This window comes from Manacus candei, unplaced genomic scaffold (assembly GCF_025592945.1).
Source record: "Manacus candei isolate 608988 ecotype Guabito, Panama unplaced genomic scaffold, ASM2559294v1 h1tg000036l, whole genome shotgun sequence".
NCBI lineage: Eukaryota > Metazoa > Chordata > Aves > Passeriformes > Pipridae > Manacus > Manacus candei.
The window spans coordinates 492,116-510,265 of NW_026138084.1; the positions used below are offsets into that span (position 1 = coordinate 492,116).

The 18,150-nt window shown below is 57.3% G+C and overlaps 1 protein-coding gene across 1 annotated transcript in view; it reads left to right on the top strand.

Moving 5' to 3' along the window:
* Positions 1 to 18,150, top strand: part of BSN (bassoon presynaptic cytomatrix protein) — a 93,443-nt gene that overhangs the window by 67,680 nt on the left and 7,613 nt on the right. Inside the window, exons 4-5 of the mRNA XM_051793146.1 lie at positions 9,879 to 10,412; positions 11,412 to 18,125. Coding sequence (XP_051649106.1) covers positions 9,879 to 10,412; positions 11,412 to 18,125 — 7,248 coding nt within the window. The remainder of the gene's footprint in view (positions 1 to 9,878; positions 10,413 to 11,411; positions 18,126 to 18,150) is intronic.

Sequence of the window (18,150 nt, forward strand, 5' to 3'; positions counted from 1 at the left end):
ATGGAAAGTGCTTTCAGCATCAGACTTGCTCTCTTGTTCCTCCTATTTTTCTTACTCTTTGTGATTTTCCTTTTTCTTAAATACTCAGTGCGTGCTCACGTATCTCCTCCCACCATGACACCTTCAGGTGCCCAGCCTGGATATGTGATTTCACCCACTTCTTTGGGAAGATGCTCACTGCAGGAGGGGACATTGGTTAGTGGTCAAGGTAGCAGAAGGTGTGTGGTGATGGCCAGGAAAAACAGGAGCACATCCTTCCACAGACTGGAAGTAGCAAAAGAGATAAATGAGTGTCAAAGCTGCTGCCCAGTGGTGGCAACTGGGTGAAATCAAGGGTAACATCTGAAATCTGTGAAATCTGGATGAAAGTGCTGAGGGGTGACCAGGTGCAGGTGGGGGTGGCCAATAGTAACACACAGGATGAGGAGGTTGGGGGTTGGCCTCCACATCTCACCTCCTCACCATCCTGAGGCAAACCTGCTCTCATTCGTCTCCACCACCATAGCCCTGCTGGGAGCTGGCACCTCTGCTTCCCGTTCCCGATGGCAGCTGGTTTATTGCTGGATGTGTGCATTAGTGCAGGAGCGTGGCAGCAACACTGCTGCTCAGCAGACCATTCCCAGGGCAGTGGATGCTCACCCGCAGCCCTGGGCATTGGTCCCGTGGCTTTTAGACAAACCAAAAGCATCAAAGTGCTCTCTTCAATATCCTACTGATTTTGGAAAATGTTAGTTTTTTTTTAATGTAATGAACTGGAAGGAAATATGTTGAGTGGGGAGCGATTTCTATATATATTCTGCAAAAACACCGGTTTCCAAATTTTGGACAGCTGTGTACCCTTTTTTAGCAGCCCCTTCACACAGCCCACACAGCACCCAGGCTCTCGCCATCGGCTCGTTTGGAAATACGCTTCCTTGATTGCAAAATAGTTTAAATCCTTTGACTTAGAAACATTCTTGCCATTCAAAAAGGATTATTTTTCTTTTAAAGCTTCAAAAATACAGAAGGTTCTTCCTGTCACAGCAGCTGCCCTAATTTTGGAGGTGGTGGAAGATGGACAGGGACAAGAGGGGGGAGCCTGGCTCATGGCTACGGCTGCACAGGGATGCAGGTGATGAGATGCTCCCAAGGTGGGAGCTGCTGAGAGCTGAATGCCAGAGCTGGGGATGAGGGGGTTTATTCTGGGGTCCCAGCCAGACAGTCTAAACTGGTTGTCCAACTGGCCCCTTGGCATTTGAGTCAGTCAAGGTGAGCTTCTTTCCCAGCTCTGTGGAATAAAATTATTGGGGTCCAACAGTGAAATATCGATATCAAAAAGTAATGTCAACTTAACTAACACTGTAATTCCTGATAACATGGAAGAGTTGGTGGCTTTTTCCTCTAGCCTCTGTCAAGCCAAATTTGGGAAGGACCCTTTCTGGGAGATCTGGGACAGCTCAGGAGACAACAGAGCAGGATACCCGTCCACTGGTCAGCACCCCAAAAAGCTCATCTGTTTGCTGCAGATTCAGACAAGGAACCTGGAGAGGGGTTTGGAGCACAAGTCCTGTGAGGAGCTGCTGAGGGAGCTGGCAAGGCTCAACCTGGAGAAAAAGAGGCTCAGGGGGAAACCTCTCTCTCTCTACAACTACCTGAAAGAAGGTTGTAGCCGGGTGGAGTTTGGTCTCTTTTCCCACGTAACAAGTGATAAGATAGTGGAAACAGCCTCAAGTTGTGCCAGTGGAGGTTTACATTGGATATTAAGAAAAATTTCTTCACTGACAGAGTTGTCAAGCAGTGGAACAGGCTTCCCAGGTGGAGTCACCATGCCTGGAGGTATTTAAAAGACACACATGTGGCACTTAGGGACATGGTTTAATAGTGGACTTTGCAGTGTTGGGGTCTCAATTATCTTAGAGCTGTTTTCCAACCTAAATAACTCCATAATTCTATGATTCCACCTCCACTTTGCCACAGGACGGGCTGCCTGGGATGGCAATGCCCTGACCCAAAGTTACAGCTACTGGGGTTTGCAGCTGGGCAAGAAGCTGCAGGTGGTCCAGGCTGGCCATGGTGGTGCCTCTCCTCTGGCCGCAGAGGCTCACGCCACTTTCCCCTTCACCGGCCCGGCCATCGGCTGCTGCGGTGGAATAAGCTGGACTTGGCAAGAGCACAGCTATTCCTCGAAGGCGAGTGGAGGGGAGCGTTGCTATTACTCATCAGTCAGAGACTTTCAGCTGGAATAATCCTCCGCTGGTTATGCAGAGTGTTGAACCAGAGGGTGGGAGGCTGTGAGCCCCACGGGAGCCACTTCACTGACCCTCGGTGCATCCCTGCCACAGGCAGGGGCAGGGGAGGGACATAATCCCCAAGAGAGGCATGGAACAGGACTGCGATGGCCACTTCAGCACCTGGCTGTTTTCTGGCTCCCCATCTCTACTCTGCCTTCCCCTCTCCATGGCACCAGTAAAAGGGATGGATGGTGGGGGAGACACTCTGCTCCTGCTCCAGGTCCCCTCCGGATAGATCTGGGGAGGGCGCATTGGTGTGATACACACCATCTCCCCTGTGGCTACTATGGAGCCGGGGCTGGAAGATGCCCCTGCTCATGTCCTTCCCTTCCCTCCCTGCACACTGACAGCAGCCCCAGCGCTCAGCCATGGTGTGCAGCTTCTTCTGTGTCTTTTTTCCACCTGAGAGAGGTCCCAGCACAGAGAAGGCAGAGGGATGGAGTGGAGCAGATGGGAGACAGAAAACAAGCCCTGCGAGGCAGAGCTCATCCCAGTGAGCTCATTACCCTGCGCTGCTTTTAATCACATTATTGGTGTGAAGGCCAATGATACATCACACACATCTAAAATAGAGCTGGGGAGGGACCATCAGCTCCATCAGCCTGAGAGAGGCCACGAGAACAGATAAGAATAGGCTGTTGCTGGAAAACACATCACTGGGTTGCTTAGTCAACTCCTAAATTTAGCAAGGGATTGAAATAACTGTGGTCTCTTTCAGTGGGGCTGATCTGTGAGCCCAGGTTGCACTAATACTTGCCTATTTGATGGTAATGAAGTCAATTAGTGTGGAGCAGTTGGCAGCCAAGGAGACTTGGCTGTGGAAGGTGTGTGTGGTTCCCTCTCTGCCTTTCCCTGCAGATGGACCTGAGACCTTGTGGCTTTACACTGGAGGAGCACTGGCTCCGTGGGTGAGGGAGCTGGGAAAGGGGAAAGATGTGTGGGGAGCCCAGGGAGCCTGCCAGCCCCCCTAACTCTCCTGGCCTGGCAGAGTGGGCCTGTATGTGGCCAGCTGGGCTTCAGAAACACAACCTGCTCTGCTGACCAGCACTTGGGAGTTGTGTTTAGTGCTCCTTTTTTATTTATAGGTTTTATATACATATATATATATATATACACACAAATGCTAAGTTTCAGAAGCAGCACACATATGCCTGCGGTTAGCAAGCACACATGCAGACAGCTCTACATCTAGCTTGAGTGAGATTTTGAGGTGTTTTTAGAGGAAAAAAGGCACAATCAGAACAACAGAATACCCCGTGCTTTCTGCCCTGTCCTGGAGGTGGCTGTCCCATGGTGGTGTGGGACACACAACCCCACGCTATCCCCAGGGCTGCCCCTGCCGGCCTGCTGCCCCCAGTCCCCCTTGGTCTCAGTGCCCTCCTGGTGCTGGGGTGCTTGAATCCCCTCTGGTCTGTTCCCACCACAGATGCAGATCCCACAAGCATTTCCTGTGTGTGCTCCATCTCTCCTCCTGATCTCTGGTGTTCTGCCGTCACTGCACGGTTTTGTTTCCTTGCCCTCGTTTCAAATCCCATCACTGCCTCAGCCTCCTAGGAGAGATAAGGGCTGGGATGGAGGTAAAACCAGGCCTGTGGTTGTCGGCCGATGGCACACAACGTTCAAAACACCCTTTGTGATCGTGCCCTGGTTGGACCATGATGTGCATCCCCCCCTCCATAGGCGAGCGTCCCCAAGAAGAGCCTTTGGCACAGGTCAGCACACTCCCCCTTGCCTCCCAAAACTGTGGCAGCTCGGTCAAAGGCATTTGGCAGAGGTGTGGGGAGGGGATTTGGAGGGATTTAGGAGCTGGGACAATGGGCTGAATCCAAGGAGGAGCAAGCATCAGCAGCAGCATCTGAAATGAATGAGCACCGGGGTTTGCCCAGAGAGGCTGCTGGCAGAGAGAGCATCTTGGCCGAGAGGAAGGAATGGCACAGGAGCACTTAGAAGGTGGGGAACCTGCCAGCCAGACCCCCGGCACTGCCTGAGGTGGGTCTGAAACAGCCCTGGCAGCCAGTGATCAAGCATGACTCAGTCCCTTTCCTCTAACACTGTGCTAAAAACTGTCCACAGCACGGACAGAGCTGCAGTGTTCTTAGAACAAGGATGCAGAGTGCTCGGGAAATGGGATCACACAGTGAGATGCCCCCATTTCTGCTGTGAGAGGGTGTGTGGAAGGTGTCTGGATGTCAAGAGCCCTCCTAAATGGGAGCTTTCCTGCAAGCAGGGCCAAGAGGAGTGCTTGGGAAGTGATTTTATGAGGTTCTTGTTAATTTGGATCTTGATTCAGATACCAGAAGTGTTTTCCATATTTTCCAGGCACCCATCTGTCACAGTGATGAGCCCTGCACAGTACTTGTCAGCAAATAAATGAAATATTCTGGTGAGATTCACTGCATTTAATGCTGGGAGATGAGATCTGGCTTGCGAGATACTTATACCTCATGCCGCTTATCTTATTTTGTACAGATTTTTGTCCCAGTATTTTAATAGATACTGTTTTGATTGTGTAAAATAATACTGTAGAGCAAAAATAGCTGGGCAGAGTCCTAGGGGTGATATTGTCGGGAGCTATTTGTGCCAGGATGAAGATCATGGCTGAGCATCTCCCAGGCACTGGAGGGGTTGCAGTGAGAGTGTAGGGGGTGATGGGGATGGTGGGACTGGTAGCCAGGAGCTAAGTGGGGAAGCTGGGAAGCCTCTGGCATCACTGGCTCCCACCGAATCTCTCAGACCTCCAAGTCACTGAAGAGAGGATTCATGTGCAACTGTGATGCTGAAGCTCTCTGGCTCCATCGTTAAAAAAACCCAGCAGCGCTGGGGCATTCAGCGTTTAATTAACTTGCCAAGTGGTAACGTTGACCAGAATTATGCGGGAAGACTTCTATTTTAGTTAATTACAGTTTTGTTGTAGCCCATTAGTAAATTAAAACAATTGCAGGGTAAGACCCAGCAGAGGTTGGCGAGCGCGGCTGGGGCCACCTGCCAGCCAGTTCCAGAGCTCCAGGGCGGCTGGGCACACCCCCATCCTTGCAGCCCCTCAATGCACACCAATCCCACGTATTGCCCACCCTCCCTCACCCCCTGGGAGGGAGCCTGGGCAGCAACTGGCACGGCAATTGCTGCCCCTTGAGCAGCCTGCAGGAATTGCAGACTTATTCAGCATCCCCCAATAGCACTTTCACGGTGCACAGTTAGAAACTGGGATGGTCATTACCACTTGAATATGATGCCTTGAAGGAAGCCACATGCCCTCAGTCCCTCATGCCTTGCACCTGGGGCTCTGTCCTGTCTCTTGTGACCACACCACCACCGCTTTTCTCTCCAGAAACCCACTTTTTCCATAACTCCTCTGCAAATCCCAGTGGTTTTGAGGTGAGGAAGGCAAGGAGCCTGAGGCCTGTAAGCTGATAACCAGCTGGGCTGGGCAGCCCCTGGCACCCTCACCCCCCTGCTTCCAGCTGGCTGTTTTCCAGTGTGCCCTGCCATGCCAGCACCTCTTCACTTCAGATGGCATCTCAGGTGTGCTTTGGTTTCATCCCTCTAATTATTGATGCTCTCCTCTGCCCGGAGCCCACTCTGCATCCTGGCAGTGTTGCCCATCTTCCCTGTGTGCCACAGCCTTCCTCAGCTCCCCATCGCCTGCGCTCCATGTAGTTAACCCCCCATGCCCACCCCCATGGTGGTCCTGAGGCAGCAAACCTCAGTGCCAGGCAAGCCCCCATCCCAATCCTGATCAGGGCCAAGGTTTCCAGCATCTTTAAATGTGGAGACTCAGACAGGCACCACTGTGCTTTTGCCATAAGCTCCTTAACCGCTTTCCACCTCTTTGAGGAGCACCCTGACTTCCTGGATATCCAAGGGTTTGGACATGCAAAGCACTAAATACAGCCTAATTATTATTATCTTCGTGGGATCTGGTTAATCTCGATGGGGATTTACAAGCTGTTAGCAAACCAGACGGTCCTCCAATGTTTGCATGTTTCTCAGGGGCAGCTTAATCCCCTTGGCCGTGTTCACTGGGAAATGCCCGAGGCCAAGTTATAAGGAGGAGGGAGCTGCTTCAGAGCCCATCCTCCTGAGAGGGAGCAGAGGTGCTGTGGGATAACCAAATACTGAGCTGATAATGCTGCAGGACCACGGGAAAGGGATGGATCATTTGTCAGAGCAGAGTGTAGGGGGCTGGCACGGGGCTGGGAGGTGCCTCAGCTTCAGCATCCTTATGGAGCCTCTAAGTTTTACCACCCAGATGCAAGACAGGTGTCAGTGCTGGGGTTGATGGGGCTGCAGAGGTCTCTTAAGGATGGAATGAAGAGCTCTAAATGGTTTGCCAGAGGCATTCCCTCAGGCACGGACAGCTTTGTTTGCCTGCACCTTCCCGCAGCTGCCACAGGCAGGATTTCTCGCTCCCTGGTGTGCGTGTGGAGCCGGGCAGCTCACAGCTGCTGCTGCTGGAGCGTTCACTGCAGCCAGCGCTGTGCTGGCTGCTGCAGCACGGTCTGTGCTCACACACGGCTCCACTCGGCACTGGCTGTGACAGGGACAGGGCTCTCCCACAGCTTGGCAAAATTCACTGGTTTTCTGCCATCCAAGGCTGTAACCGTGCAGCGATTTTCCACAGGGGTTCAGGCTGAAGCGCAGCGTGCTGGACTGTCAGCAAGGTCTCCCAGGAAGACCCCAGAGGTGCTGAAAGAAAAACCAGGAAGGGAAAATGCAAACTCCGTATACGCCAGCCTCTTGTTTTGGATGTTTCCAGGCTTGGCCAGCACCTCTCATGGCTGGCAAAGGCCAAGGACCCCCTCCACCTGCCCTTTCCCTGGTTCAGTCTCCACGCTGTACCTGTGCCTTCCTGCTTGCTTTGAAAGATGAGGAGCATTTCAGAGTGAAGCTCCACAATCTTTTTGGCAGGGCTATTTTTAACAGAGATAGTTCCCTTATCCGCTTCCCAGTGCGTCCCATGAAGAGTGAAGCTGTCACATCTGTGAGAGCACGATGGCAGGGTGAGCTGCTCAAACTGGGGCAGCTGCCAAGAGGAATGGCTGCGGAGCCACAGCTGGGAGGAACCTGAGGGAGAAGGCTCAGAGCAACCTGCAAAGCCATTAGATCACAGAATCATAGGATGGTTTGGGTTGGAAGGGACCTTCATGATCATCTTGTTCCAACCAAGGGGCAAAATGGGCATGTCATGGGCAGGGACGCCTTCCCCTAGAACAGGTTGCTCAAAGCCCCATCCAGCCTAACCATGAACACTTCCAGGGATGGAGCATCCCCATGAAAGGGATCAATACTGTGCTTTCCTGGTTTTGGAGGCTTTGCCTAAGCCTCCTGCTGATGAGATTACACCAGCAGTGACTTCTGCCTCTCCATGGACACAAGAGCCACCTCATCAGATAAGACCTGATTGGCACTCAGCATCCACAGTTGGTACTTGGTGGCCACTGATGGTCTTCCATGGTATTCCTGGGCTTGAATTTTGCCCTGGAAGGGCAAAAGCATCCATGCCCATCCCACACCCAGAGGTCTGCCAGCCAGCATGGTCTGGCAGGCTGGGACATCAGGAGCATGGGCAGTGCCCTGGATGAGGCAGGCTGGGTAGTTCAAGGCAAGCTGATCTCCTCCAGCTCCTGCAGGACCATGCTGGGAGCTGGTACGATGGCATGGCAGAGAGGGATGGGCAGGAGCTGAGCTGAGCTCTGCCCTGGCACATCCAGCCCGTCCCCTCTGCATCACATCCCTCTCCTCACTGCCTGCATCGGGGAGGGAGCTCTGGTGAAATAAAATGGGATCCCTGAAAGAAAAATGAAAGGTCGTGTATTTCCATGAGGCAGGGTTTCAATTTGTGTCACACAATCACATTTCCTTCTGCAGTCTGGAATAATTACACAGCGGAGCAGGGCGAGCAGATCTGATTCAGAGGCACGGGGACAAGAACGAGTTCTGAAATAAAAGAAGACAAATGCAATCATTAAGATACAATAGGCTGCACTTGCCCCTTAATTAGACTTTCTCTTTGATTAAGCAGTAATTAAATATTACCGTGCTGAAAGGGATTTTTTTAATGGCCCTCTGAAGCCCTAATGTATTCTTAAGATGTTTGTGTGAAGAGCAGGGGCTGCAGGGGGGAGCTGGGGATGGGAGGATATTTTATGTCTGCCCCATCCCCACAGGAGCAGCCCTCCCACCCCTCTGCTCTCCAGAGGGCGTGGGCTGGTGGCTGCTCCTGGGTAGGATTGCTGCAGGAGTGAAGTGTCCATGGGGAAGCCTGCATCTCATCATAACCTGGGCAAGGCTATCACAGTGCTGCTGTAGGTATGGGAGTTAATGTTGTAGAATAGAACCATGGACTTGTTTAGGTTGGAAAAGACCCCTAAGATCTTGGAGTCCAACCATTACCCCAGCACTGCCAAGCCCATTCAAGCCCTTTAAATCTTTCAGGGAAGGTGACTCTACCACTTCCCTGGGCAGCCTGTTCGAGTTTTCAGTGAAGAAATTTTTCCTAATATCAGATCTAAACCTCTTCTGGCACAACCTGAGGTCGTTTCCTCGATGTCATTTTGGTGAATCTCATTTTCTACAGGCAGACCCGTGGCCTCTGTGGCCCCAGGGAATACAGCTGGCTCACAGCCCTGGCCCCAGGCTGGTCCAGCTGAAGACCAAGACCACCCCTCTGACAGTGTGACAGCTCCTCAGGGCCTGTCCCTCTGAGGTTGACCACCCCGAGCTTTGGGAGCCATGGATCAGCAAAGGAGAGGTCTGGGAAAAGGTCCTGGAGCATATTTGTGCTGTTAGCAGCAAAACCAGAAAGACTTAAGATGCTGAAACATCTAAAGGGAAGGAAATGTCAGGCCCCTATTCCTGGACATTCCTGGTTGGGTAAAAATAGTCCTTGGGCGACCCGGGGGGGGAAAGTGCTTCTGATCTCTTAATGCAGAGCCCCTGCCGTAGCCCTGCGGGCTCTCTGCCACTCACAGCCCCGCTTGCCTCTGCTTTTTCCAGGCCATAAAATGACAGCTCTTGCTGAGAATTTCACTAGATGAGATTGGCTTGTTCTTTTCCTGCACAGCGTGTACTTTGGGTAGTATCTTCGGGAAATTTTGGCGTACTTGTGTACCCAGTATTTTTGTTAACCTAGAAAAAAAGATCCCTAGGCGTTATGATTATGCTATTAAACCTTTATTGTATCAAAGAAAACAAATTGGAGCAAGAGAGGAGCTGTATGGAGCTGAGAAGTGTTAAGCTACAGTAGTAATCTGCCTTTAATTGTTTAATTTTGCTTAAAACCAAAAATACCGCAGGGTTGGAGAATGAAAGAGCTGGTGGTGCTGAGGGGTTGTGGGGCAGAGTGTGCAATCCCTGTGCTGTACCCATGGTCCCTCCAGCTGGACATCAGTGGGTTCTGGACAGGGATAGGGGTGGGTTTAAGCAGGATGTGGATGGTTTGTAGGGTATGGCTACACCACTGTGCTCCCCCCCACAGCTGGTTATTTGGTTTGGGTGGGCCGAGTCCTTTGCACCCTGTGTCCCATCAGCAGAGCTCCTCGCTGAGATCCCTGCTTGGGGGGAAGCTCCCAGAGTCTGAGCAGTGTTTTTCCTTCCTCTCTCTTGCAGAAGAACGAATGGCTGTGCTTGAACTGCCAAACCCAACGGCTGCTCGAAGGCAGCCTCGGCGACCCTGCCCCGATGCCACTGCCTACCCCAAAGCCACCGTCCACCGGCTCCCCGCGGCACCAGCCGCCCGCCGCCGGCCAGCAGCAGAGAGCACCCACACCGGCACCCGCGCCCGCGCCCGCCGAGCCAGCGGCACCCCCTGAGCCACAGCCCTCGCCTGCCAAGAGCCTCCGGGCTGCCGAGCAGAGCAGGACTATGAGCCCTGTCCCAGCAGAGAAGAAGCCCCCAGCACCGGCAGAAAAAAAGCCCCCAGCACAGGCAGAAAAGAAGCCCCCGGCGCCGGCAGAAAAGAAGCCTCCGGTGGTGGCAGAAAAGAAGCCCCCAGCTCCGGCAGAGGAAAAGCCGCCGCCCAAAGCTGCCCCAGAGCCTTCCAGAGCCCCTGAGATCGCCATTCCAAAGGGGAAGAGCGTGACCCCCAAACCGGAGGTGGAGAGCAAGGAGAGCCGGGAGGCACCGCGGGCCAAGGAGCAGGAGGTGAGCTCTGAGGGTGCGTCCAGCTCCCAGCATCCCCAGAGACTGCATCCTGCCCCAGGCTGGCTTGGTGCTGAACCGTGCCTCTGGTGGCAGTTGTGCTCACAAGTGGGGAGAATTATTCCAAATTAGAACACAAACCATGTTGTCGAGGCCATTTGCCCCAGGAAATGGTCTTTTGGGGAATGGTGAGTTCCAAACACTGCTGTCTCAGCATTCCCAAATGCCTTAGGACCTTCACAGGCTTCATGGCAGCATGCTGGTATTTGCCTTCTATTTATTAGGATTACATCAAGTTGGGCAAAATGTGATAGTTCAGGTCATCTCTGGCCTTTGGATTTGTTTTAAAATAACATAAAGGCAGTTGGATTTGTCATGAAATGAAAAACAAGTTTGCCCACATTCCGTGTTGCAGCAGTGGGCATTTTTCAAGCTCCTCGTCCCACTTTTTGCAAATTCAGTACAATTTTGAGAAACGTTTGGCTGCCTTGGGATAGTGTAACCCCATGAGCAGCCATCCCAGCAGCAACCAGCAGAGCCCCCCATGGGGAGGGGATGCAGCAGGAGGTCCCCACCAGCCAGGAGAGGTTGGCTGCCCCCCTCACCGCTGTGCAGCCCCCAGGGAAGAGGCTCCTTGTGCCCCAAAATCAAGTGGTCTGCAGTGCCTCTATGCTGGCAGGGTGACAGGCCCTGGGTGTGATGGCACTCTCCCCATGGCTTGGAGGCTTGTCCCCCACACTGCCTAATTCCAAAGCCAGTGAAAGGGGCCTGTTTATTTCTGCTGTTGTCTAATGAGGATCCTGGGGGCTGCCCTGCTTCTGAAGGGTTGTTTGGGAGCTAAGGGAGTTGGAGACATGGAGGGGGCCCCCAGCCTTCATGCTGGGCTGGCTCCCAGTGCTGCCCAGACCTTCTGCATGCTCCCTGGGAGTGGGTTTTGGGGGAAGCAGGGGCAGCAGCTCTGGAGCCGCCCAGGTCTGACACTGTGCTCTCCCTTGCCCACAGGATGGGAGCAAGCCTTACCCCCCAGACCTGTCCCGCAGCCCCCAGAGCCTCAGCGACACCGGCTACTCCTCCGATGGCATCTCCAGCTCGCAGAGCGAGATCACCGGCCTGGTGCAGCAGGAGGAGGAGAAGCTGAGCAGCACTGGGCTGGCCGGGCAGAGCCCCCCCAGCCCCTCGGAGCTCACCAAGCTGGAAAGCAGCATGCGGCCCCTCCTGGAAGGCCGGGGTGCCCCACCGGAGCCCACCGAGCATGGCAAAGGCCGTTCGGAGACACAGGAGGATCAGCGACAACGGCAGCGGCCACGGTACCTCTCTATCACCCCCGAAGCCTTCGACTCGGACGAGGAGCTGGAGGACATCCTGGAGGAGGATGAGGAGTGGGATAACCAGCGGGAGCGGCGGGAAAGTGCTGAGTCCTCAGATGAGTTTGGCAGCAAGCTGCGGCACGACTACGTGGAGGACAGCAGTGAGGGGGGCTTCTCCCCAGTGCCCCCCCGGGCCAAGGGCCGGGAGGCAGAGGTGAGCGATGAGGAGTTCATGCGGAGGCAGATCCTGGAGATGAGTGCGGAGGAGGACAACCTTGAAGAGGAGGAGGAAGGCTACGGGCGCACCAAGTACAGCATCCCCAAAGCCGGGCAGAAGGCCGAGGCAGAGAAGGGCAAAGAGCCAGCACCAGCCAAGCGGCGCCTGCCACATGGTGCCAGCAGCATGTACACGGAGGAGAGGAAGGAGGTGGAGGCAGCAGAGGGTGATGACTTGAGCACGGCCCAGGGTGGGCTCCGGCGATTCAAGACCATTGAGCTGAACAGCACAACCGGCTATGGCCGGGAGATGGAGATGGGCCAGGAGGCGGACACCAGCCTGGACCGGGAGCCCGAGCTGGAGATGGAGAGCCTGACAGGCTCCCCTGAGGAGCGCTCCCGGGGCGAGTATTCCTCCACCCTACCAGCCACGACACCCAGTTACACCTCCGGCACCTCACCAACCTCCATCTCCTCTCTGGAGGAGGACAGTGACAGCAGCCCCAGCCGCCGGCAGCGACTGGAGGAGGTGAAGCAGCAGAGGAAGGCTCGGCACCGCTCACACGGCCCCTTGCTGCCCACCATCGAGGACTCATCTGAGGAGGAGGAGATGCGGGAGGAAGAGGAGCTGCTGCGGGAGCAGGAGAAGATGCGGGAGGTGGAGCAGCAGCGCATCCGGAGCACAGCACGCAAGACCAAGCGTGACAAGGAGGAGCTAAGGGCCCAGCGGAGGAGGGAGCGCTCCAAAACCCCCCCCAGCAACCTCTCCCCCATCGAGGACGCCTCCCCCACTGAGGAGCTGCGACAGGCGGCAGAGATGGAGGAGCTCCACCGCTCCTCCTGCTCGGAGTACTCGCCTTCCATCGACTCAGAGGCAGAGAGCTTTGACGCTGTGACCTCCAAGCTATACAAGTCGGGCAGCGAGTACAACCTGCCCACCTTCATGTCGCTCTACTCCCCGACAGAGAAGGTAGAGACTGGCCCCAGCCAGCCCACCAGCAAGCCCCTCAAGAGCGCCGAGGAAGCCTACGAGGAGATGATGAGGAAGGCAGAGATGATGCAGAAGCAGCAGGTCCAGCAGGCCCAGCCAGCCTCTTCCTTTGGCAGCACCTACCAGCAGGTCGGCTACCGCGGCACCGAGGGCCAGAACGGCTTCGAGTACCAGTATGCCGACGAGTACCGGTACGACAGCGGCCTCATGCGCCCCTCCCAGCCTGACTATCCCAGTGCCCTGCCAAAGGTGGGAGCAGTGTATGAGGAGATCCTGCAGACCTCACAGAGCATCTCCAGGATGCACCAGTCCTCTTCCTTCGACCTGGCCCTCGAGCAGGGTGAGAAGGCAAAGGGGCAGGAGGAGGCGTACCAGGAGAAGCGCTTCCTCAATGCTGAGAGCGCCTACGCTGAGCTGTTGAAACAGAACGGCGGCCCGCTTACCCCCGGCACCAGCCCCACACAGCTCTCCGCTCCTGTCTCCTTTGCCAGCTCTGACAGCAGCACAGGCAAAACCATTCCTGATGTCCGGGTCACCCAGCATTTTGCAAAAGAGGGGCAAGACCTAGCCAAGGTCCAGAGTGCCCCGGCAGCACCCAGCCCAGTATCCAAGGCTACCACCACTCCTTATGCCTTCAGCAAAGGTGCCAGCACAGTGACGACAGCGGCGGGCAGCCCCGGGAGCACACTGCGGAGCTACAGCTCACCAGCTCCAGAGACCCCATCCATATCTGGGAGAAGCTACACTCCAGCAAAGAGCACCGTCAGCTATGGCTCACAGACAGAGGACACCAGCAGAACCAGGATGGTGGAGATCAGCGTGCAGACAGCCAGGGAGAAGCTCCCAGCTGTGAGCGACAGCAAGCCTGCACTGCCCAAGACATACCCCTTCTTCAAAACCTCCAGCCCTCCACTCTCTCCCACCTCCCCCACGCAGAGTCCCACCCGCACCACAAAGGCCACAGCTGAGTTTTCCACGCAGACACAGAGCCCCGTCCTCTCCTACGAGGGTCTCTCTGCCGCGGCTGCTGGCCTGGACACGTCTTCCCCCATGGTGGCACAGGGGACGCAGACACCGCACCGGGCGGGCTCGCCGCGCCTGACCCGGCAGGCCTCCTCACAGGACTCCCCCTTCATGGTGATCACACTGGCGGCCGACGCAGCCAGCCAAACCAAGCCAGTCAGCTCTGGCGCCTTGACGTCCCCGACCTCATCCCCCACCAGGCCAAGCCGGCAGCTGCTGGCCCACGGTTACACCCAGACACCGGAGCCAGAGCAGCTGGCAGGTGCCTACATCAGGGCACAGCCAGTGAAGGACCATGCCCAGAAAGCACCTGCCGTGACTTCAGCTGCTGACGGCATCACAGGGCTATACAGCTGGGGAGCGCTCCCTGCGGAAAACATATCCCTCTGCCGCATCTCCTCCATCCCCGGCACGTCTCGAGTGGAGCCAGGGCCAAAGGTGCCAAGCAGCAATGCTGTGGATTTGCGGACCGCACTGAAGTCTGCCCCCATCATCATAACAGACCAAGGCATGGATCTCACATCCTTGGCCACTGAGGCCAGGAAGTATTGCCTGACCCTGGACCACATCCCAAACCGGCAGTCCACGGCCATCCAGCCCTTGATCATCAACCTCAATGCCCAGGAGCAGCCCCATGCCATCATCGCAGCAGCCAGCACTGCCGGCCTGGCCATTGCCTCCCCCATGATCCTTTCACAGTCCAAACAACCTGTGGTCTATGGAGACCCTTTCCAGAGCCGTGTGGACTTTGGGCAGGGGACTGGGAGCCCAGTGTGCTTGGCACAGGTGAAGCAGGTGGAGCAGGGAGTCCAGACAGCCACTGTCAGAGCCAGTGGGGTAGCCAGTGGCAAGCCTGAGCCTGCCGCTGGCCCCCAAACCAAATTTGCGAGGTATGGCGTGCCAGGCCAGATGGCAAAGAAGGATGTGCTCCTCACACAGACTGGCGGGGTGCAGAATGCCGGTGGCCTTCCACAGTCCTTCCCGCCAGAGCCGGGCTCGGAGGTGTACCGGGCAGTGCCGGTGGAGCTGAAGAGCCAGAGCCCTCTCCTTGCCCTAGGCGGCAAGAAGTCCCAGGTGATGATGGTGCAGATGGAGGAGGCAGCTACTGGCCCAGTGACCAAAGTGCTGAAGGAGGAGGCGCCGACCAATGTGCTGGACCTCACAGGCGTGAAGCCAGAAAGCCAGGTGGCCTGCTGTGACATGGTCTACAAGTTCCCCTTCGGCGGCAGCTGCACCGGTGCTTTCAACCCCACCTCTAAGATGCCAGAGAAAAAAGCTGGGGAGGCAACGGTGGCGCCTGGACGGAAAGCCAGCGGGCCCCTCTATGGCAGCAGAGAGCCAGAGCTGCCGGAGACCTTCCCCTACCGGGAGCAGCCGGCCCCAGCACCTGCACTCTATGAGGAGCAGAAATTTTATGCAGCTAGCGCCTTTGGCCGCCTCTACTCTTCCATGTCAGACACAAACCTCTCTGAAATTGGGATGGGCTACTACCACACGAAGGGGGATCAGCCCTTCCCCTCCCCGGCGGGTGATGCCGCTGTGGACCTGAGCACCATGAAGCACTCCTACAGTGTGGGCTTTGCTGAGGGGGGTTACCTGGGCCAAGGGCTGCAGTATGGCTCCTTCTCCGACCTGCGACAACCTGGAGAGCTGCTGAGCCACCCATTCCCCATGCGGAGGTACAGCTCAGCCTCCAACATCTACTCCGACTACCGTTTCTCGCCCCGGGGGGACCTGGCCAGCTTCCAGGAGTCCAGCCTGGCCCACTACAGTGCCACCACAGCACGCGAGATCAGCCGCATGTGCGCTGCCCTCAACTCCATGGACCAGTACGGGGGCCGGCATGCCAATGGCCCCGACATGCTGCCCTACGGCCCCAGCGCTGGGCAGGGGGGCACAGGGGGGCTGGCAGCTCAGCAGCAGGGCCCTGTACCGCCCAAACCCGGCGGGATGTACAACCCCACCTTCCCCGAGGGACGGCAGGGCTTCAGCAACCTGGCACAGTACAATGTTCCCGGCGTCCGCCTGGGCGCCATCCGGCAGATGCTTCCTTCCACTGCAACCGTGCGGGCCGCTGACGGCATGATCTACTCCACCATCAACACGCCCATCGCCTCCACGCTGCCCATCACCACCCAGCCGGCCTCAGTACTGCGGCCCATGCTGCGTGGGCTGTACAGACCCTACGGCTCTGGTGGCGTAGCAGCGGTCCCACTGGCCAGCCTGGCCAGGCTGCCCGTCGTCACCCCCCGTGTCCCGCTGGCAGCACAGGGCCTGTACCGCTTCCCAGCCCCGAGCCACGCAGCCCCAAGTCATGCAGCCCCGAGCCACGCAGCCCCGAGCCACCCAGCTCCAAGCCGTCCAGCCCCAGCAGCCTCACTGATGGAGACACCTGTCTACCTGGGGAAACCTGTTGTCAGCACAGCACCAGCAACGGCGGGAGCTGGTCCCACTCCCAAAGCCCCTGCTGCCCCAGCTGCCCCCACCAGTGGCTTGCAGAGAGTGGAGCCGCCACCGGCTGCCCCCCGTGTGGAGGCACCGGCAGCACCAGCAGCCGCCAAGGAGAGCGTGCAAGCAGCCGCAGCGCCCAAGCCGCCACTGGATGGGGCTCTGCGGGAGGAGCGGGAGCGGGAAGAGGAACGTCAGCGCAAGCAGCAGGAGCACGTGCTGCAGCTGGAGCGGGAGCGCGTGGAGCTGGAGAAGCTGCGGCAGCTGCGGCTGCAGGAGGAGCTGGAGCGGGAGCGTGCGGAGCTGCAGCGGCACCGTGAGAAGGAGCAGATGTTGGTGCAGCGGGAGCTGCAGGAGCTGCAGTGCATCAAGCAGCAGGTGCTGCAGCAGCAGCAGGAGGAGCGGCACGCACAGCTGGCGCTGCAGCGGGAGCAGCTCGCCCAGCAGCGCCTCCAACTCGAGCACATCCACCAGCTCCAGCACCAGCTGCAGCAGCAGCTGGAGGAGCAGAAGCGGCAGAAGACCATCTTCCCTGCGCCCGTCGAGCCCACCGCCCGCCCGTCTGAGGGGCCTGCCGAGGCACCACGGGGGCTGCCACACAATGGGCAGGCATGGGCCCCACCAGGCCAGACACCCCCAGAGGGGCCCACCGGCCCCCGCTACCCTGTGCCGCAGCGGCCGCTCAGCAGCTCAGCCTCGGACATGTCACTGCAAGTCGAGGAATCCTGGGAGCCCGGCCGGGGCATCAAGAAGAGGAACTCGATGCCACGGCTGCGGGATGCCTACGAGAAGGAGACGACACGGGAGGCCTTCGTGGCAAGGAAGACAGCGGACAGCAGCGTGCAGACAGACGAGGAGGATGGCGAGGAGCGGTACATGCTGTCACGGCGACGGCGGACGCGGCGCAGCGCTGACTGCAGCGTGCAGACGGACGAGGAGGACAGCGGGGAGTGGGAGCAGCCTGTGCGCCGCCGGCGCTCCAGAGCCTCACGGCATGCTGAGGCCAGCGCTGAGGGCAAGACGGATGGGGTGACCCGTGGTACAGCCAGTGTGGGCATCCAGACCATCAGCGACTGCTCAGTGCAAACAGAGCCCGACCAGCTCCTCCGTGTCTCCCCCTCCATCCACATCACCACCCACGACCCCCGGGTGGAGATCGTGAAGTACATCTCAGCCCCAGAGAAGACGCAGCGGGGTGAGAGCCTGGCCTGCCAGACGGAGCCAGAGCCGGCCCCTCAACCTGGCGTCGTGGTCCCCCAGTTGACGGTGCCCACCACCATCCCACCCTACTCTACCAACCTCCAGATAGTGAGCACAGGCCCCCTGGACCCTCACGCAGTCCGGCAGCAGACCCTAGGCAAGTTCGAGAAGAAGAAGCCAGATCCCCTGGAAATTGGCTACCAGTCCCATCTGCCGGCCGAATCCCTCTCCCAGCTGGTGACCCGCCAGCCACCCCGCTCTCCCCAGGTCCTCTACTCACCTGTCTCACCCCTGTCCCCTCACCGTCTCCTGGAGTCCTCCTTCGCCACCAGCGAGCGTCTGAACAAGGCCCACGTCCCCCCGCAGAAGCACTTCACCACTGACTTAGCCCAGCGCCAGCAGACGCTGCCACGCCCCATCAAGACCATGCAGCGCTCCCTCTCTGACCCCAAGCCCATCAGCCCCACCGCCGAGGAGGCCGGCAAAGACAGGTTTTCCCTCTATCAGCACCCACTGCTGCCCAGCACCCAGGTATGTCACCACAGGGAACAATCTG